The 22,586-nt window shown below is 43.8% G+C and overlaps 1 protein-coding gene across 3 annotated transcripts in view; it reads left to right on the top strand.

The window, feature by feature from the left end:
• Positions 1–22,586, top strand: part of DNAI1 (dynein axonemal intermediate chain 1) — a 153,209-nt gene that overhangs the window by 35,130 nt on the left and 95,493 nt on the right. For all 3 annotated transcript variants that reach the window (XM_055791147.1, XM_055791148.1, XM_055791146.1), the window contains one exon: positions 1,859–1,902. In XM_055791147.1, the coding sequence (XP_055647122.1) occupies positions 1,859–1,902 (44 nt within the window). The remainder of the gene's footprint in view (positions 1–1,858; positions 1,903–22,586) is intronic.

Raw genomic sequence — 22,586 nt, 5'->3', positions numbered from 1 at the left:
ATGTGCCAGGCGTGTGCCATTCAGCAAAAGGTGAAGGCACAGCAGGCTCTGTGCAGCACCAGAGCAAAGTGAGTGCAGTTAGCAGAGCAGAGTCCCTTCCTGGGAGAGCTCTGATAGACATGTCATTGGACAATGTGCTGTAGGAATCAATCCTGAAAAGCCCAGGGGAGGAGAAGGGATAGCAACTATATTTTTGACAAGTATTGACACAGAAGAATTAAAGCAGCAGAAAGGGAAATGCAAACATTGCATGTGCCAGACAGGTAACATCATAAACACACCAGACAAGACCTTTATGCATGATACATGCTCAGTCACTGCCCAGACAGCAATGGTATTTATGTACTGATACCTTACACAATTCAGTTTAGTAAGCATTTGCCCTGCAGTCCACTGTTGCATGTTTATTCCTGGTCAGTCCAAAAATCATCACTGGTACTTTCAAATCAAGTCTCTTTTTCTGAGATGTTATTGCCATGGTTATTACCATGAAAAAAACACTCACCGCAAACCCGAATGAGTCCTTTTTCTTTTTAACATGCTTGATCTTCCCCAGAACTGGCTTAGTTCATGCACTGAGCGTGAGACATACATAGTGCTCCTCTGCAGCTACCGCCTCTCACTTGTTTGTGGGGCACTGTGAACACATATGTGTCTTGCCAAAGAGGATGTATGGAGAGATAGAGCAGGACTGCAGTCTTCTGTCCTTTCAAGCCACTGCAGAAATTATACTTTCATAGAATATCAAGGATGCAGTTGTGTGAGAATTACAAAATAACAATAAACAAGACATAAAATTGGGAGAAAAGGCATCTTTAATAGGTAGTTTGTTCTGCTGTTATTCTTGTCTCCAGGAAATGATAACAGAAAGATGGACCTGAAATTGGAAGAATGACTCCAAATTGCCTTATGTAATAAGCTTCTCTAACTCAATTTTTATTCCCACCTTGTTAACAGTGACAGTGTGTTTAGTGGATAGGGCAAGATAGGATGTCTGTGTATTAGCCCAAGTTAAAAAGGAGGAATGAAAAGAGAAGTGGTTTTATTTTATCAATTCGTAATAGCAAGTCAGAGAAAACACTCATTAGATAATTTTCACAGACATTAATTTCACAGAATTGTTACCCACTGGTCGTGCTGTGTGAGCTGAGGGACAGCAACAGTACTGACCTGTGTCCCATGTAAATCCTACAGTAACTGTCCACGCACAGCAGAAGCTGTAAAGAATGTAGTTGTTTTTCAGATAAAGGAACTTTAGAAGACATAGTAGATGGCTAGTTTCTCATAGTCAGTATACCTTAGCAAATATACTGATTCATCAACGGGTCAGAAGGGAATTTCCCTTCCTGGTCTGTGCGAAAGATCATGAATTCATGAACCAATAGCTATCTCTTGAAGCATCCCTCATTATTAAATAACAGGTAGGGAAAGTAAATGTATTGGGTATTATTCTGCTGTGGTTTAGAAACTCCTTTATTCTTGCCCCTGAAAGGTGGAAACCAACTCATTGCTGCCTTTTTCCTTTCTTCAAAGACCTCATTTATAAAAGTAAACTTTCCATGATTATGGAACAGATAAGCCAAGAAATGTTGGAGATTGACAGCATGTCTGTGCTCTTTCTATTCTTTTCATATACTGTTGTGGTCTTCTGATGTTCTGGTTTTTTAGGCATCTTGAGCCTGGAAGAATTACTCATACATGAACTTCACTAGTGCATATGTTCAAAGGGTCAAGCCCTCAGACTGTATGCCATCCTGTGAGAATGCGCTCTTGATATTAATGTGTGAAACACTGTGTGTTTCTGTGGAATTATATGGTTAATAATAAATGCTCTCTTATGTATGTTTTCTCCATACAGGAATCCAAAGTACAAGGACCTATTTGCAGTGGGGTATGGCTCTTGTAAGTAACAAATGCAGAAGAATCATTAAGAGATTTAAAATATTAAACAGGTGCATTGAGGTCAAATCATGCAATACTCTGGGGCAGAGACTGCATCTCACAGCAAGGATTCACCTAATGTCAAAGCAGTAAATTGAGATTTAATTCAAGATAGGGATTAGGCGTTTACATTCCATAACACAAACATTCAAAAATGTACAGGCATAGGCAGCATTAGCCAGGGCTTTTTGGCTTATGACTGTGCTGATGCTCCCTTCAGTCAAGGACTTGCCTGTAGAAGCATGACTTAATCCTTTTTATCTTACTTGATAGGTTCTTATTTCTCTGTTTCTGCCCTTCTAATTGCTAAAAGACCACATATATTGTTTTGCTGGAAGTTAATAATGAGAGACTTCTCTAAGCATAAACTCATTACTTTCTTGTTAGGAGACACCTTCCAGGGGTGCCTCAGAAGCTAACCTCTCCAATAGGGCACACCAGGCCTGGATGTTGTGAAAAGGCACTTTCCCTGCTATAGTGTCTGGGATTGGATATGTGATAATTTTAAGTAGCTTTGAACATAAATTCAAGGGTTGCTGTCTTAGTCCGTATTAATCTCTATCCAGTATTACTGCTGTCGTATTCAGGAAATGGAAAAGAATTCTAACAAGTTGATGTTTTCTCACCTTTGTTGTTTTGTTTTTGTTTGCTGTATGCATAACCTTCTCAGTTAGATATTTCATTTTTATGGTTTTTCAACAACATGGGCATCCATATCAACAACCTTGCATTTTCTTCTTTTCAGTATCTCTTCTTGATTACTGATTGCTATATTCTGAATTCTTGTCTTCACATCTCCCCCCTTACTGCTGTGTAGATGACATAACGATGTCACTAGTGAGTAGACATTCTCTTTTGTTCTCTTATTCTCTTCTACTTTCTAACTCTACTTGAAGTGCTCACTGTCATTAATAGCTTCTTAGGAGCATTATGGTAGTTTCCCCAAGGATCACTGCTTCCCAGGGAAATCCCAAAGGGAGGAGACCAGTTGTGAGATAAGTTTTCCTGGCGTCTTTCTCACCTAAGTTATGTTGGCTTCTCAACATTATCTTCTCAGCAGACTACTCGGTAAATTTTTCAGGTGCCCTGAAAGTGCTTCTGGGACTCACAGTACTTTAATCTTCTTAGCTGTTAGTAGCTGCTGTAGAGTCACATTGCTGGCATTCTCATATAGCGAACAGTGACCTTAAAGCCTCAGCTTTACTTTAGATGGGTGTTCACAGATCACAGAATGGTCAGGGTTTAAAGGGACCTCTGGAGATCATCTAGTTCAACCTCACTGCTAAAGCATATTCACCTAAGGCAGAATCATGTCCAGGTGGGTTTTGAATGTCTCCAGAGAAGGACACTACACAGCCTCTCTGGGCAGCCTGTGCCAGGGCTCTGTCACCCTCAAGGTGAAGAAGTTCTTCCTCAGATTCAGGTGAAACTTTCAGTGCTTCTGTTTGTGATTGCTGCCCCTTGTCCTGTCACTGGTCACCACTGAACAGAGCCCAGACCCATCCTGATACTCAAGATATCTGTAGACATTGAGAAGATGCCCCTCCCAGTCGTCCCCAGGGTAAACAGGCCCAGCTCCTTCAGCCTTTCCTCATAAGGCGGGTGCTTCCGTCCCCTCATCCTCTTTGCAGCCTCTGCTGGACCCTTCCCAGTAGTTCCCAGTCCCCCCTGAACTGGGGAGCCCAGCACTGGGCACAGCACTGCAGGTGGGACCTCACCAGGGCAGAGCAGAGGGGGAGGATCCCCCCTCGACCTGCTGGCCCCGCTCCTCCTCATGCCCCCCAGGGTCCCACTGGCCTGCTTGGCCACCGGGGCACACAGCTGGCCCACGGGCAACTGGCTGCCCAGCAGCACTCCCAGGTCCTTCTCCGCAGAGCTGCCCCCCAGCAGGTCACCCCAGCCTGTGCTGGTGCCTGGGGCTGTCCCTCCCCAGGGGCAGGACCCTCCACTTGCCCCTGTTGAACTTCATGAGGTTCCTCTGCCCGACTCTCCAGCCTGTCCAGGTCTCTCTGAACGGCAGCGCAGCCTCCTGGTGTGTCAGCCGCTCCTCCCAGTTCTGCATCATCAGCAAACTTGCTGAGGGTGCGCTCAGTCCCTTCATCCAGGTCAATGGTGAATGAGTTGAATGGGACCGGGCCCAGCACCGACCCCTGGGAGCACCGCGAGCTACAGGCCTCCAGCTGGACTCTGCGCCGCTGATCACAACCCCTGAGCTCTGCTGTTCCGCCAGCTCTCGATCCACCTCACTGTCCACTCATCTAGTCCACACTGCCTGAGCTTACGTGTCAGGATCTTATGGGAGACAGTGTCAAAAGCCTTGCTGAGATCAAGGCAGACAACATCCACCGCTGCTCTCCCCTCATCTTCCATCAGAGAAGGCTATCGGGTTGGTCAGGCATGATTTCCCCTTGGTGAATCTGTGTTGACTCTTCCTGATGACCTCCTTTTCCTCCACGTGCTTTGAGATGACCACCAGGATGAGCTGTTCCATCACCTTTCCAGGGATGGAGGTGAAGCTGACTGGCCTGTAGTCTCCCGGATCCTCCTTCTTGCCCTTTTTGAAGGCCGGAGTGGCCCTGGCTTTCCTCCTGTCCTCAGGCACCCCTCCTGTTCTCCATGGCCTTTCAAAGATGGTGGGGAGCGGCTTGGCAATAGCGTCTGCCAGCTCCCTCAGCGCTCTGGGTGCATCCCGACAGGGCCCATGGATTTGTGGGTGTCAAGCTGCTTAAGTGATCTCTAACATGATCCTCCTCGACCAAGAGAGACTCTTCCTTTCTCCAGACTTCCTTTCTTGCCTCCAGGCTCTGGGATAACAGAGGGCCGGCCTCGGCAGTGAAGGCTGAAGCAAAGGCAGCATTCAATAACTCCTCTTTCTCTGTCCCTGGGCACCAGGGCACCCACCTCAGTCAGCAGCCGGCCCACATTTTCCCGAGTCATCCTTCTCCTGCTGAGGTACTGGAAGAAGCCCTTCTTGTCCCTGACCTCCCTCACCGGGTTTCATTCCAAACACACCTTGGCCCGCCTCATCACCTCTCTGCATGTTCTCACAGCACGTTCTTACTCATGGTGATGCACCGATCTGGAGCTTGGAGGAAGTGATGCTTGAATGCTAGCCAGCTCTCTTGGACCCCGCTACTTTCCAGAGTCCTAACCCATGGCATTCCTCCAAGTAGATCCTTCAAGAGGCCAGAGTTAGGTCTGCTGAAGTCCATGCTTGTAGTCCTACTTGTTGCCCTGCTGCCTTCACGCAGGAACCTGACTCCATCTCATGGTCACTGCTGACAGGGCTGCCCCCAACCTTCACAACCCTAACCAGTCCTCCTGCCTTTCTCATGACAAAGTCTAGGAGCTCCTCCACTGCCTGTGTCAGAAAGTGACCACCAGCACTCTGCAGCAGCCTCCTGGACGGCGTGAGCCTCGCTGTGCCGTCTTCCCAGTGCCTATCGGGGCGATGCAAGTCCCCCAAGAGGACCAGGGCCTGCGATCGGGAGGCCACCTCCAGCTTGTCTGTGAAGGCCTCATCACCTTCCTCTTCCCGATCAGGTGGGCTGTAGCAAACGCCCACAACAGCATCCCCCACGCTGGCCTGCCCCTTCCCCTTTACCCACAAGCTCCCGACTCCTTCTGCATCCACCCCAGGGGAGAGCTCGACACATTCCACTTGCTCCTGCACACAAAGAGCAACTCCACCACCTCTCCTTGCTGGCCTGCCTTCCCTAACTAGTATGTAGCCACCCATGGCAGCACGCCTGTCAGGCGAGCCATCCCGCCATGTCCGTGTCCTTGCAATGGCAGCGAGATCACGGCCCTGCGACGGTGCACAGATCTCCAGTTCTTCCTGATTATTCCCCATGCTGCGTGTGCTGGTGTACAGGCATTTCCGAGAGGTAATCAAGCACGCAGGTTTCCCAGGAGAGGTGCAAGTGTTTCCGCCATGGCCACACACCCCCTTGAGGTGGCTGGCCTTCTGGTTCTCATCTTAGGAGGCAGCTAAGGAGCATATATTGCTGCTCTGGTTGGCCCAGCTTATTCCCCAGTTGGATGTGATGGCATGCCACTTTGGACCTCTCCTGCTAAGTCGTTCATTTAATGCTTGCTTCACCAAGTTAGCCAGCCTGCCTGCTGTTGTTAATTAACAAGGGGATATAGATGAATGACTGAAATTCTGAACTATGTTAAGTCTCCACTAGCTTTTACTGAGAGCTTGTGAAGATCACAGCAGTACCCTGTCTGCACATCTCCAGGGCATTTGCTCCTTTGCAAAGATGTCCCCCAGAGCCTTGCCATTATCGCTGACACAAAGCAGAGCGGGGCTGAGAAAAGAACAGTATCACAAAGGTAGCAGAGCCTTCTCCTTGCTGCAGGAAGAGGAGAGACTGGAGAACACCACAGTCATCAGATTTGTGCCAAGGACTAGGTGTTTTGACCCAGTCAGTCTCCGCACTATCCCTAGCAGAAGAGTTGTCCTTCTTATCTGAGTATTAGTATTTTATCTTGTTTATCTTATTTAATTAAGAGCCGAGTCTTCTGTAGAGCACTATTCTCCGTATGGCTTGAAATAAAGATCAGTCATGGTGCTACTGGTAACCAGTGGTTGAGAATTGTGGGTAGTATGGTTAGGCACTAAAAATTCTACCCTGAATACCCCAACCATAGAATTTTTTTGTGGGGGAGCCAAAGAGAGTATGTTACCAGTAGCTACATCGTTGCCCACCAGCCATTTCAGTTAATCTGTGTGTGCTTGGGGTGGACAGTTTTGCTGGTGTTCTTTGTGCTGAAAAGGTTAGAATTGGCTGTGAATATTCGGAACTACCAAGGCAAGTTGTTTGGTATTTAAGGGAACACCTTGCTTTGAGTGAATGCTGAAGGCTCTCAGCTGTGATAAAATTACTAATGTAATTCACTGTTGAGAAATATAGTGTGGTGGGATAAGAAACTCATCACTGGGCTCCAAGGAGATTGCTGTTATTCAGGAAAGTGATCTTGAAGTCATCCAAATGCATGTTTCTTTTGAAACACTTGGTAGTGCTCAGCAGTAGTGATAAAGACAAAACAAAAACTGATGGGAATTACTATGAAAGAAAAAGAAACAAAACTTCCGGATATGGTGGAAACACAAGAGAAAACTACACATAAAGCAGCACTAGGAATAACAACAGAAAAATAAAAAGAGGACAAAAGATTTGTGATAAATGACATCTTGATTACTGTGTGCAGTTCTGGCTGTGAGCTCTGAAGAAAAATGTGTTAGGCTGTGGAAGGACTGGAAAATGCCAAGAAAGGGCAGCAAGGATGAACAGAAATACATATAATAACTTTTGACCAGAGAGCATAAACAGACTAGGATTCTAGTCTCCCTATAACAGACAAGGGAGAGAGACTTGGTATGGGTCTGTAGAATCCTGAGTGGTATGGGGAAAGTGAAAAGGGGTCAAACGTTCATTGTTGCCCGTAATACAAGAATAAGGAAGTCCTTAAGAAATTATGGAGTAGCAGGGCTAAGACAAATTTAAAACAGGATAATATGATACATAATGAAATTGTGGAACTTTTGTTCCTCCTTTTGTGATCTGGAAAGCAGAGATACGCATGGATTTAAAAGAGGTTAGATAAATTCACGGAAGGCCAGTTTGCTGTTGGAAGGACAAACCATCTGATTCAGTAAGTTCATAACTGCAAGTTGCTAGAGCGCTTGAGTATGTACAAGGAGATAGATCTATATTTGCTGAGGTTCTTATAATATTTAAGCAGTTGCTACTCAATACTCTTGGAGATAAGATACTTGGCTACAGGGATCTTTGGTGTGGTCCCAAGTAGTCATTCTTACATATCTCTGTGCTTTGACAATGAAACCAGATAGGTTGCCTTCATTTATACTAGTCAGGATTGTGTTCTTTTTGCAAGATTGCAAAATTTCATTCTTCTTTTAAAATGACATTCTTCTCTTGAAGTTCATTCCATCTGAGCCCTGGAAATGTTCTTGTTAGTTTGCCAAGAAACCTAGATTGGCCTGACAATCTCTTTAATTCAGCAGGCAGCAGCTATTCCAAAAAGCAGATTAGGATCATTCTTTGCAAAAGAAAGCATGGTGAGAAGTGCTCAGGATACTCCTTGCCTTGTACAGCACAGCAAAATCTTATTGTGCTTACAGTCCCTATGCTCAGAGAGTGTAGGAATTGGGCAGTAACTTCCCACTTCCCTGCCACCCAGGCACAGGAGGAGAAATATGGGCTCAAGGATGGTAACCTCCCTGCTTAGCCTGTTCAGACATTTGTTTTAAGTTGTTACACTAATCAAAACCCTGGTGTGTGCTTTCTGGGTTGTGCAGACTTATTTGTGGTTTGTGTTAGTTGTGCCATGGGCAATGCATAGATGTAGAGGAAAGCAGACCCTAAGTCAGTGGCTTGCCACCTAAGTGGGAAAGAGATCCAGAAGACTTCTTATCCCATTTTTACAGCAGACACAGAGGGCATGGTTCATCTCAGCCAGCTGTGTCAAGCTAACAGCTAGGGGATGAGTCTCTGCCCTAAGGTTTCCCTTTAGTCAGAAATGACAGATCAGCACATCCAGAGGCCATCCATCCTGCAGTAAACCTGGTGTCCAAGGATCTGGAAGGGGTGGTCCCTCCACACGGACTGTGGAGTGACCCTAGGCAGAGCACCTAGTCTAGATGCCTGTCTCTTAGATGGCTAAAATGAGGTGAGAAGAATCCTGGCCAGAAGAAATAATCCTGGAGTCACACAGAGGCTGGGGTAGAAAGCCAGGAGCAGAACCCAGATCTTTGGGTCTGTGGTCGCCATAATTACATTACCAGTCTTTTGTGCAGCATGCATTTGGGAGTACTGCCAAAACACAAGTAACACATTTGTCCTACTGCACAAAGTATACTTTTTGAAACAAAAGGTCCTTTGTTTGCTGTAGGTCCATTTCACTCCAGCGTGGCGAGTTCTTTACAAAGAGGGCCCTAGCCTCTCCCTTGCTTTTGTATCCCTTTTCTGGAGTTTTCACCAATGATTTATTTGGAAGGGGTTTCTGATGCTAATGGCATTTCTTTGGCATGAGGCAGCCTCTTCTGAACAAGGAAGTATTGTCATTGTAATTTGCAATTCACGGTTTGTGCTGCTTGGCTGGAATTAATTTTTATTCCCATCAGGAGGAGCTGTCTTTCTGGTTTTGTTTTTGCATAAATGAGATTACTGGGTTTCTCACTAGTCTGGCAGCCTGCAGTGCAGGGTTCAAAGAGCCTGTGGTGGGTGTTGGGCTTGTGTTCTGGCTTGCTGATGGGAGCACTACAAATACAATCTCACATCTTTGCAATCACCTCAGTTCATGTTCCAGAAGCAAGCGTGCCTCTGACAGCCTTCAGAGATGGCTTTTTATGTGTAGCTCCATCTGTCAGCATGAGTTGAGTAGGGAAAAAGTATCTGTATGGCCAATGTATTTTATCCTACTTTGCACTTGGTGGATATAACTTGCCAGTCACAGCAGTGCATGAGGGGTATGGATTCACAGCCTAAGCACTGGCAATCTGAGGTATCTGGCAAGGCTATCTACTCAGTTCTTCACAGTGCTTAGTCTGAAATGGGGCCTCATGTAGACGGAAGTAGACTGCATAAAGATGCCTATACTGCTCTAGCTTTCTTGTGTAAAATCAGCATAAGCAGTGCTAGTACAGGGTCCTTAAACTGGTGTGACTACATCCAAAGTAAAGAGTTGTTGTGACTCTGTGACTGAACTAAATTGGTGTAAAATCTGGGCCAGAGCTTTCACAGAGATGAGCTGGTATTTAATAGGTGTCCTAAGGCTTCCTGGTGCTGAGGACTCACGGTTGAACACTGAGATCATGGGAGAGCTCTTGTTGCACTCTCCTATAAGAGTGACAGGTAAATACAGGGAGACTGAGTGTACTTAGTGGACAGTCTTGTATTTTCCCATTTCTCAAATGCACTGCCCAATGAACATGAACAGTCTTTTATTTACAGCCGTTTACTGATTGAGGCTGGTGGACGGTCATTGCAATAAAGATATCCCCAAATAAGACATGCCCAGAGTGCTTTGGGAATAGGAAGAGGAGAAAATGGGCCGTGGCTTAAACAGCAAATGTACTGCAGCTTCCCACTCACCTCTGTGCTTCATAAGCATTGCTTGCTCTGCTGGAAGTCTCATCCCACAGCACTTCTGCCACTCTTCAAGTCAACTGAATAAATTCATCCTCAGTGCTCCTTGAGCACTTACCACTAAAGGATGAAGTACAGCTCCTCAAGGAGCTAGTTTCTCAGTAACACTGAGAAACTTTCTTTCCTGGAAGTGTAGTGAAGATAAGATAGCAAGATGAATGTCAAGTAAAATTGGCATTGTCATGGAATGTGCTTTTCTTACCTTGGAAACAGCTTCTCAGCCACGATCTGGTCCTGCACAGACAACTGAAATGAGGATTCATTACAAGGCACCATAATTGGTGATGAGTATTTGCAAAATCAAGCATTTTAATTACAGATTAAAATAAAGAAAATAACTGGTAGCAAAACTGTATCACTTATAGAGGGGAAAAGTCATCCTGCAGGGACTGAGAGAGAATGTTTGGAGGTGTGCCATTTTCCTCTCCCTCTTTTTGTGCAAGAAGCCTGGGTCCCCTCTGTCTAGAAGGCAGATAGTGGAAAAAATAATTAGTAGAGAACTCCTAATTCACTATTCACTCCAAAGTTTTAATGAAAAATGAGATCAGCTCCATATTACACACCACTTACTTAGGTTTGTACACAGCCTATTCTGAGCCACAAAGACTTCTGCTAAGCTAAATACTTTGTTTTCTAGCAAAATATTTCTCTGCCAAATATGAATTTGAGAGCCACAAGTAAGAAATTATAGAATAATAAAATGGTTCACGTTGGAATGAACCTTAAAGATCATGTAGTTAGAGCCCCCCCGCCATGGGCAGGGACATCTTCCACTAGAAAGCCCCATCCAGCCTGGCCATGAACACTGCCAGGGATGGGGCATCCGTAACTTCTCTGGGCAACCTGTTCCACTGTCTCACCACCCTCGCAGTAAAGAATTTCTGCCTAGTATCTAACCTAAATCTACCCTCTTTCAGTTTAAAACTGCTACCCTTGGTCCTATCATTAGACTTTCCTGATAAAGAGCCCCTTCCCATCTTTCCCGTAGGCCCCCTTTAGGTGCTGGAAGGCTGCTGCTAGAGGGTCTCCCCAGAGCCTTCTCTTCTCCAGGCTAAAGAACCCCAGCTCTCTCAGCCTGTCCTCACAGGAGAGGTGCTCCAGCCCCCTGATCGTCTTTGCAGCCCTTCTCTGGACCCGCTCAGAGAGGTCCGTGTCTTTCTTACACCGGGAGCCCCACAGCTGAAGGCAGTACTCCAGGTGGTGTCTCAGCAGAGCGGAGTAGAGGGGAAGAATCATCTCCCTCCACCTGCTGGCCACGCTTCTTTTGATGCAGCCCAGGATATGATTTGCTTTGTGGGCTGTGAGTGAACACTGCTGGCTCATATTCAGTCTTTCATCCGGCAATACTCCCAAGTCCTTCTTGGCAGGGCTGCTCTCAGTCCATTCATTGCCCAGCCTGTATCCATGTTTGAGATTGCTCCAGCCCAGGTGCAGTACCTTGTACTTGGCCTTGTTGAACTTCATGAGGTTCACAGGCCCACCACTGTAGCCTGTCAAGGTTCCTCTGGATGGCATCCCTTCCCTCTAGAATATCAACTGCAACATGCAGCTTGGTGGCATCCACAAACTTGCTGAGGGTGCACTCTATCCCACTGCCTATGTCCCTGACAAATATGTTAAGCTCTACTGGTCGTAGTATGGGCCCCTCAGGGATACGCTCATCATTGGTCTTCACCTGGGCATTGAATAGCTGACCACAACATGGATTGCAACCATCAGGCCAATTCCTTATCCACTGAGTGGCCCACCCATCAAATCCATGTTGTGGTGGGTTGACCCTGCCTGAATGCCATGTGCCCACCAAAGCTGCTGCACTGCTCCCCTCCTCAACTAGACAGGGGAGAGAAAATAGATCAAAAGGCTCATCAGTCGAGATAAGGACAGGGAGATCACTCAGCAACTACCATCATGGGCAAAATACACCTGACGTAGGGAGATCAGTTCAACCTCTTACCACTCAAATCAGAAAAAAACAGTTTCCCCCACCTCCCACCCCTCCCCTCTTCCCAAGCCCAACTTAATTCCCCATTTCTCTACGTCCTCCCCCCAAGTGACGCAGGGGAGCAGGGAATGGGGGTTATGGTCAGTTCATCACACGTTGTTTCTGCTGCTCCTTCTTCCTCACACTCTTCTCCTACTCCAGCGTGGGGTCCCTCCCACGGGAGACAGTTCTCCATGAACTTCTCCTACATGAATCTTTCCCACACGCTGCAGTTCTCCACACACTGCTCCAGTGTGGATCCCTTCCATGCCGTGCAGACCTTCAGGAACAGCCTACTCCAGCGTGGGTCCCCCACGGGTCCACAGGTCCTGCCAGCAAACCTGCTTCAGCACGGGCTTCCCAAGGGGTCCCACAGCCTCCTACAGCATCCACTGGCTCTGGCGTGAGGTCCTCCACTGCCTGCAGGTGGATATCCATTCCACTGTTAACCTCCATGGGCTGCCTGCCTCATCATGGTCTTCACCACGGGCTGCAGGGGAACCTCTGCTCCGGTGCCTGGAGCACCTCCTCCTCTTTCTTCCCCACTGACCCTGGTGTCCACAGAGCTGACATAGTCTCACTCCTCTCTTCCACTCGTGCAGATTTCTGTCCCCCCACTTTCTTAGTATGCTATCACAGAGGCACTACCACTGTCACTGATTGGCTCAGACTTGGCCAGTGGCGGGTATGTCCTTGGAGCCGGCTGGCATGGGCCTCACTGGACATGGGGTAAGTTTCTGGCATCTTCTCACAGAAGCCACTCCTCTGTCGTGCCCTTGCTACCAAAACCTTGCCATGCAAACCTACTATACATGTCTCTCCTTTTTAAACACAAGAGTGTTGTGCAGGACAGTATCAGATGCTTTGCACAAGTCTAGGTCGATGACATCATTTGCTCTTCCCTTATCCACCAATGCTGTAACCCTGTCATAGAAGGCCACCAAGTTTGTCAGACACCATTTGCTTAGGGAAGTGTTGTTGGCTGTCACCAATCACCTCTGTTTTCCATGTGCCTTAGTAGTTTCCAGGAGTATCTGCCCCATGATCTTGCCAGGCACAGGGGTGAGACTGCAATTCCCTGGGTCTTCCTTTTTTCCACTTTTAAACAGGGGTTATCTTTCCCCTTTTCCAGTCACTGGGAACTTCATCACTCTCCCATGACTTTTCACATATGATGGATAGTGGCTTAGCAACTTCATCTGCTAATTCCCTCAGGACCTGTGGATGCATCACATCAGGTCCCATGGACCTGTGCATGTTCAGGTTCTTTAGGTGCTTTCGAACCCAACCTTATCTTATGGTGGGCAGTACTTCATTCTCTCAGTCCCTGCCTTTGAATTCTGTGAGCTGGGTGGTGTGGCTAGAGTACTTGCCAGTGAAGACTGAGGCAAAAAAGTTTTTGAGTACCTTGGCCTTCTCCATGTCAGTTGTAGCCAGGTCTCCTGTTTCAGTCATCACAGAGGGTACAGTTTCTTCCTTTGTTGTCCTAGGTACATGAAGAAACCCTTGTTATTTGTTACATCCTTAGCCAAGTTCAGCTCCAGCTGTGCCGTGGCTTTCTTGATCCACCTTCTGCACTCTTGGGCCATATCCCTATAATGTCCCCAGGATGCATATCCTTGCCTCCACTGCTTATGCATTTTGGTTTTGTGTTTTAGTTTGGGTAAGAGGCTTGACTTAGCCAAGCTGGCCCCCTGCCACTCCTGCCCAACTTCTTGCATGTCAAGATTGAGAGCTCTTGCGCCCTAAGAAAAATGTTTTAAAATATCTCCCAGCTTTAGTTGGCTCCTTTATCTCTGAAGGTGTTTTCCAAAGGGGTCACACACACTACCACCCTAAACAGTCAAAAGTTTGCCTTTCTGAGGTTTAGGATCCTGACTTTACTTTTTAGCTATCCTGTACCCCTCAAGACTGAGAGTCCTTCTAGGCAATGATCACTGCAGCCCAGGCTACCTCCAATCTTGATGTCTCTGGTAAGTTCTTCTGCGCTAGTGAACAACAGGCCCAGCAGTGCCTCTCCTCTGGTTGGACTCTCCATCACCATGTCCAGATAGTTGAAGTCCCCTATTGGGATAAGGACCTGTGAGCCCTCTCCTTGTAGGAGATGCCAAGGTACCCCTTCCAAAGGAAGGAAATTTGTTAGGCACCCTGTACCCTGACGGTTTCCAAGGGTTGTTCTTACATCATCTCATGATGCTGTAGAGAGACATTGAAACATTAAAGTCTTGTCCATGTGTGTTAGAGCATGTACTCTCTGACATAAGAGTGTAGGATCCTGAGGATGTAAGCAAGACACTTGTGCCAGGCATCTGACGGAATGTTCTGTATCGCTGCAGAATTGTGCCTTGTCCTGCCAGTACCTTCTCTTCAGCTATGGACAGCCTTTTGATAAACTTGCAGAAAATGTGAATCTGGGAGCTGCGTTACATTTCAGGAAAACATTCCTTCCTGATGCAATAGAACAATCAAAGCATTGAAGTATAAGCTGTGATTGTAACTCTCCTAAGGTGTTCTGAATGTGGAGAGGATGGTCCTCTTGGAGTCAAGAAAGAAAGTAATGGACAACAGGGCTGGATCTTGTGCTACCTTCATGTGCTGGCTGGAGGATTTTACTTAAAAGATGGGTCAAAGCATATCTTTTTAGAATGATGTTCAGTTTCCTTGTCAAAACTCCATGTGATGGTGAGTCCTTCACCTCCCCTGCTACACTGTTCCAACTTTTAATTGGTCTGCCCCCTGATAAATGGTATCTCAATTTGTCTAACAAATTTTCAGCCACTGAAACTCCTTATTTGGCAACAAGCTTAAAAAGCTTTTCCAGCAAGTCCCTTCTCCATAAGTGATGTAAATGCTCATATTCATTGATGAAAACATCTCTCATTTTCTCTTCTTTAGGCTGAACTCATCAAACCTTTCTACAACATACCTGCATTCTTCTTGAGTGCAGAAGCCATCACTAGCCATACTTACCTAGTTTCTCTCTTATGCATGCCACCCACTGTTGTGTCATCTTCAGGCTTTCTCAGCAAACATTTTATATCATTACATAGATAAAAAGGTTAACCAGTGCTGGACAAAGAACTGATGCCTGGGAACCTGCCCTAGAAACATCTCTGTTCATTTCTCTTTCTTTTTACTTTAGGCTCTGGCAGTGAACCAATTTTTAATTCAGCTAGTATGTGGTCTCCTAATTCTATGTCATACACCTTTTAAAATAAATTATTATGATGTACTTAACTGAATGCCAAATGAATACACAGACGCATTTTTGTCAGCGTGGTTATTTTGTCAGTCATCCTGACAAGAGGGACGGTGGCTTTGACAAGACATTTACTCCATAGGTGCAGGGATCTAAGTAATAGGGGAGATAAATCAGCAGGGCTGGGGTCTGTTCTCACACTGAAAGAATCTCACTGCATACAGGTAGGTCTGTGATCATTAGTTCATGTTAACTACTTGTTAGAAGTCATAATGCTTTATCTGATCTTAAAACATAGATAAATCCTTCAAGTTTTCTGTGAGATCTCAGTAAAATTTGGAAGTAACGACTTGTGGAGCCCAGCTCTCTGAAACTCACAGATACATTAGAAAGTCCTAAAAAATAGAACTGAAAAGGATTTTAAAAAGTTTATAGTTCATCTCCATGAAAGATAGTACTTTGTTTAAAGCATGGGTTTGAGGACTAAACAGTACACTTAATGAAGACTGCACACACTGTAATTCCTGGTGCAGTTGAGAGCAAAGCCCTACAGATGATAGGCAATCTTTGTGACAAGGATGGAAGTGTATGTTCGAGAAAGAGAACTCTAAAAGCCTGAAAAGTTTGACTTAACAGTATAGGCTATGGGTTTAAGGAGGGTCAGTGTTAGAAATTGTACCAGGTGCTTGTGCATAATTTTCTTCTCTGCAGTAGTAGATTTAAAGGTTCCGGATTGGATTTACATAACAATCTTCTATTAAATTTGGCATTTTCTGATGAATGACCGAAGTGCTTTAAGTAAAAGCACTAAGTGAATTGAATACTGTCTAACAAATTCAGATCTCTCAACCAGCTCACAGAAAATCTTTTCCAGGTGTCTTTGGAAATGTTTCATGTATTTAAATTATGTTCCCAGAACCAGCAGAGAAGTATTCTGGGAGCAGAGGTCCCTGCCAATTTTTCTCTAAGCTACATGAGTTTATTCTTATACTGGGAATAGAGACTGAAGAGCTTGTCAGAGAAAGAAAAAGCATTGTAGATTGCTTAGATGAAATTCCTTGTCTTGTACAAGGCTGCGTGCACATGCAGTTCATGTGAGGGGACTGCACTGGAGGGGGGTCCTGGCAGCTCCCCAGTCACTGATGGCCTGAGTGCTGCACCAGGTCCAGCAATGAGCTTCAGTCTGTTGGGACCACACAGTAAAGCCAGTGAAGTTTCCTGAGTGTAGTACTACAAATGGCTGATAGAGTCATGTGGCCCACAGACCGCAAAGAGTTCATATTGCACTCTGGATTCAGTTTGCTATTTGGCCTACATTTCTATATAAAACACTAAAATGCTATAACAGACCCCAGCTTTGGGAAAATGTCTCCATTACCATTCAGAGGCATGTGCCCAGCACTGATCTGAAGTTGATAAAATCAAATACATCTTCAATTGTAAAAGACCCAGGAGGTTCACCCTGACTTTTCGGTAACAGGTTTCAGAACTATGTTGTGCCAACATGGTGGCTGAGTGTTTCCTTTTAGCTGTTAATGTACTGTTTATTGACATTTTGGATATTTGTACTGTAAATTGAAAGAATGTCACCTTTTGTGAATGCTGGTAATGTCAGTTATTAGTGGTAGTTGATACAAGAGTTGATGATATCTAACTGTCAGCAGTGAATTTATGTTGAAAAAAAAAACAATCACAGAATTAATACATAATGGTTATTTAGTTGCCAATGATTTTAATTTATTATATTTGTCATATTAGGCAGACTGAAGCCCCACTAATATGCAAAGTTGCTACTGTAAGCCAATACCACAATACAGAAAACTAATATAAAAAAAATAAGCATAGAGAAAAAAAATAAAAGAATATGTAAGTTTTATGTGTGAGTTGTTGAAGAGCATTTGTGTGGACACTGAGTAGCCCACAGTCAAAAAGGAAGACCCAGGAGGACATGGGCCTGCTCTGTATTAATTTATGAGTGCTGTTTGTGCTGTGTGACTAAGAGGTTTTCCATGACTACATTCTATTAATTAAAAGAACCTGCTGGGAAAAAAAAAAGGCAGGAAATAAAACCTAGCAATCAGATGCTTCTGAGGCAAGCATATAAAAAGTCATTAATAACTAGGTCTAATGCTAATCTATGTTTTCATCCGTGAAGAAGAACTAAACAGAAAATCTCTGCTGATAAAATGTTTTGATGAGAAAAATATCTGGGAGGTGGTAAAAAATGGGACAGTCAGCTCAAAGAGCAATTTAGATCCCTTTGTAGCAGAGTACAGGGCATCAGTCTGCGTTACAGTGTCCAAGCATACGTTCAAAGAAATTCAAGCAATGCAACCATTGCGGGAGCCCTATCTTGAGGAGCAGTGATTTTAAAAAAAGCTTGTGATGAAACCCCAATGCTGTACTGCGTCAGAGGTCCTTGGCTCTATACAGGTGAGGATTTGCAAAGGAACTGGAGAGGCTAAAAGAGCCCTTTTTATTTAGTGCTGGCATGACCACCTGGGAAAGGCATGCTCACCACAGATGACATGCCAAGGAAAAGGATGGTAAACTGGGAAGGGTTCAAAAAAGAATGAAAAAATGATATAAGAACAGGATGACTGACCTGGGGAAACAAATTCAAGGAATTCGGCTTGTTCAGCTTGTCAAAGAAAAGCTTATTAGGTAGCTGGATTGCAGTCTGTTAACTCCCTGTATTGGGAAAGCAGATCATGTAACAAGGGGATCTTTAATCTGCCAGACAAGTGATGTAACAAGATCAAAGAAAAACTGGAACTACATGAATTCTGGCAGAAGTGTAGCTTTTTAATAACAGATGGGTAACTGAGAACGGTTAGTTTTGGCATGTGGTAAATTCCCAACCTCTGGATATTGTGAAATGTGGAAATTTTAAAGATGTTATATTTCTCTCTTAAGTTTTAGTCTGTCACAGCCATGACTTTTTCATTTAAAACAAGATTAAATGTAGAAAAATCTTATATTCTTTATATCTTATATTCTTCAGGAGTTCGAGTCTGATTTATTCACTCTTCTAACCTTTTTAGAGGCTGCTTTCTGTACTGTCTGGTGTTGGAGGCTTTAAAGTTCATCTGTACTTTACAAAAAAATCTGTGTCCTCCTCCATGTCTGAGAGTCTTTGAAAAACCTCACTGCTGGAATCAGTGTTAGAAATTCAAGCTATCATACACCCAGTTTATTGGGATAACTAATTGTGGCCAATTAAATGTAATTACACTGAAAATTACAACACTTTAAAATCTATTTTCCAAATACAAAGTATCTCTTACCACACATCCAGGCTCTGGGAGTGTAAAATTGACAGTACATATTAAACTGTCAACTCTGTTAGTAAATATAACCTAATAAGTATAATACAGTAAGTGAATCATATGAAAGATTAATTTCAGTTGGTGACTTAATTACTGCTTTGTAATTCAAATTCTGTAAGCTTTGCCTGGATTTCCTAGCCTTAACCTTTTAATTAATTTAATTTTAAATCAACTGATAACATCATCTTTTGCTGTAGCATTTTGTTAATCATGAAATAGTAAAGAGCTCTGTTGATGTGTTTGGGGAAAAAGATGTATTAACAGATTTTATAGAGCCTGGGGATCAAAGGAGCTGCTCAGCCATCCTGTTGTGTCTCTGGTGTATTGCAGTCCATTAGCTTCCACCCACTTACCTCCCTGTCTAGCCCAGTTAGTTTAATTAGTGTGTTTTTATCCACAGGAGACTAAACATTTCTGTGCCATAGAGTCTCACCTGTTTGATAAAGCCAGTTTGATGCCTTCCCTTTCTTAGCTTTGTCCCTGGAAACAGCCGTATTTAGTTCACTGTGGGAATTCTTTTTTTAGCATTTGCACAACAGAAACCAAGGAGAGATGGGTTAACTCTCTTTGTGGTCGATGTCAAGGTGATGGTCTTGTAATGAAAATCTGCTAAAAGACTTTCCACCTCTCTGTACCGATCCCTTCACTCCACAGGATCAACAGATACTGAGAACAGGCAAACCAGCTCTACACACCCTCTCTTAAAAAGCATAATGTTATGCTATATTTTAAAGACTTGTTTTCTGAAATACAGATGTTCTTGTATCTGTGTTCTATAAGCCAAACACTGGTTTTTATTTCCCATTCCTTCCAGATACTAAGGTTACATTATCATCGTACTTGACTTTTCCATATCAAAAGTCCTGGAATCAAATCTACTTCTCACACTCCAGTCTGAATAGCAAAAATACTGTTTTTGTCAGGCCAGGGCCCTGAGGGCAGTAATAGGCTCTGGTGGCCCTGACCAGCCTCACCAGCATCACTTCTCAGGAGGACTGGGATGAGCTCTGGCTGCTGAGGCCCCTGCACCTCTGGCTGCATTATTGTGCTTGGATATCAGCTCCCCATCTCTTAGGGAGCAGCCAGTGATTCCTGCAACCCACCGTAACACATATTCTGTTCCCCCAGTAACCAGATGTTTAAGTAGGTAAATAGGAAAGTAAAATCTGGATAAAACAAAAGCCAACATTACCTAGCCATGACGTTTTTACTTATGCCAGATACTTAATTTTATTTTTCCATACTAACTTGTACTTTGAAGGACTTGATTTTCTTCTCCTTGCTTTATTTTTCATTGCTAAAACCTTGATGTGGGCTACAAAGCAGATTTCCTAATCTGAGTGCTTTGAATTCTATCTGAGACATAACAATAGCAAGACTGAAGATCTGGCCTTGCTATAAGTCTTTGCATTAGGACAGTAATCCAGATTTATATGGTACTTTCTTCAGAGGAATTCCAGAGCCTTCATGCAAGAGAAGACTAAATAAATTTATTTGGTTAGCCTCCATAGTGTTCCATGAGTATATCAGTGCTGATAAATGCAGAGGAGGCATAAGAGCTATTTAAGGCTAGTGCAGGCACATGTATTACTTTAAGGGGAAGTTTGGTATGCTATGGATTTGCTCTGGTTGCCTGCCAGTAAAAGACTGTATCCAGTGACCTGAGAGGTCTTTCCATTTTCTTCTGTTTCTCAGATGCAGCTGTGGTTGTGAAATCGGTCACACAGATAAGGAACACTGCTGACTCTATAAGTTTTATTGCCTGGTGCATAGTTTATTGTGGTTAATCAGCTCAGTACTATTAAAGCTCAAACGTTTTAAAATCCTTGGTAAGAAGATAGACCTATTGTTCATCTGTTATGACTACAGGAATGGAGCCTTGGTACTGAAGTGTAGCTATTGAAACACTCAATTGTCATACAAATAATTTGTATGGAATTCTGTTACATTTTTCTAAAGTTAACAGTTGCAGGCTTAGCTATATGATCAGGTGATCTGCATTTTTCAGTTGCTCAGGCTAAGTAGCCACTTTCATAGTGAATCCCTGTGTGGAGTCTGTAATTTGGCAAACAGTTCCCTGGGAGTAAGAGAGGGGAATTCTGTGTGTTAAGGGGGTTGTTACAGAAAACACCCTTGTTTCTGTTCTGTGATGTGGAAGTTGCTGCAGGAATTCTTAATGAGCGTGTTGCTGTGTGGCTGAGGTGTAGTGGATATACCAGCTTGAAATAAATTTTGATGTCTTTTGGCTGTAAGGCTTAAGTACCCTCAAACGTGCTGCTCCAATGTGTTTGGGTTGGATTATATTGTGACAACACTTTTGCGTCTGCGCACTGCGATAAAATTATCTGTCTTCTCTAACTCAGATGGAGAAAAGACAAATCACTGTACGGGAAATCTTCAGAGCTCATGATCAGACCTGTGCAGACATTATTAGCAGTGGTGTGACTGTCAATACCACACTGGCCAGATGGGCTACTTATTAAACAGCTTCCACTTCCATTGTTTTATTTCTGAACTTAGTTACTCCTACACCAAAATGCTGGGCACTGTAGAAGAATCTATGCAGAGGATGTAAGTTATAACACTGCTGTATGAATCAGTGTGAGCAGCGTGCATGTCAGCTGGACTCTGGAGTCACACTACAGTGCAGAAAACTACCAATGTGAACATATAGGATAAAGCATGCAAATTTTCCTCAGTGTAACTTCTATGACTTGATCTGCCCCTTGCCACACTGCATGCCATTGTCATCCTTTAAAAGCAAGGCTGTGTATGTAGATAATTTTTGTTACAAACCACTATAGGCAAAATAGCTCTCTATTTGCATGTAGTAACTTAACAAGTGTATTAACTAATAGTTGTTTCTTTTGATAGATGGTCTTAAAGCAAAATAAGCTAGATTACTAAAGCAGTCTGTGGGACAGAATTTCAGGAGACAGGGAGTGATAGAATATGTATGTCTTTGTCTATGATAAAAATAATGTGTTTTAAATTGTTTTGAATGCAATGTAAGGATTTATGATGTCCTCAGCAGAAAGCTATTTGACACATGAAAGTGAGAAAACAGAAAGAATTAGAAGTAGAAAAGGTAATAGTAATAAACATTGGAAGTTCATGTTCAGGGAATAGGGAAAATTTCTTTGGTACTTAGGAAATTTTCCCTAAGGGTGGTATGGTATTGCCAAGTCTGATAATTCAGAGATTGCAGGACAGGCTCTCAAAATCATGAGATTATTACAAATGGTAAGACTGTACTTCTTTTTATTTGCCTCCTGCACTTTCAGGGTGGAATCTGTTTGGTGTTTTAAAACTTTCCTTTATTGTCATGAGGGCTAGCAACGTTTTATTCTGAAACAAAGCAGAAGCAGAACTTGTGTTTAAATAATGACACTGAAGCTTGAAAAAAAAAACCAAACAAAACTCCTCTAATGGCACCACTCCTGATAAACTTCCAGGAATTGGCAGCCTTGTTGTGGCTCCTGTCTATAGAATGACTTGTATAACTTTATAAGCAGTGTCCCCCTCATGAAGGTAGAGGCAGTGGTTCCCAAATAAAAGGACTTCTGTGAAAGAGAAAAATCCCAGTGAGTTTATGGCTATGCAGATCTGGTGACTTGCAACTTTTGCCATTTCACATATCTTGTGAGACCAGCTCACAGTCTACTCTGATCCCTGGAATACAATAATAATTCACTGGCAATTCACAGCTCTGGTCCAGCTTTGATGGTTTGACCTTGCTGTTCAGTTACTTGCTTTAAAGCATTTTTGTTTATCTTTAATGATTAAATTGCTGTTGTCACTGAACTATTTATGAACTTCTAATATAATTTTTCAAATTTGTATTCCCATTGAAAAGAATGAATTAAGTTTTGGAAAGGAAAGCTTTAAATACATTTTCAGGTTTGCAAAGGGTTTTTCAAGATTTCCAACCAAATCCCAAGCCCTACTGGGATCTCCCA

This window comes from Falco peregrinus, chromosome Z (assembly GCF_023634155.1).
Source record: "Falco peregrinus isolate bFalPer1 chromosome Z, bFalPer1.pri, whole genome shotgun sequence".
NCBI lineage: Eukaryota > Metazoa > Chordata > Aves > Falconiformes > Falconidae > Falco > Falco peregrinus.
Note: the sequence above shows the minus strand (reverse complement) of the source record. Positions and strands in the feature narration are given on the sequence as shown.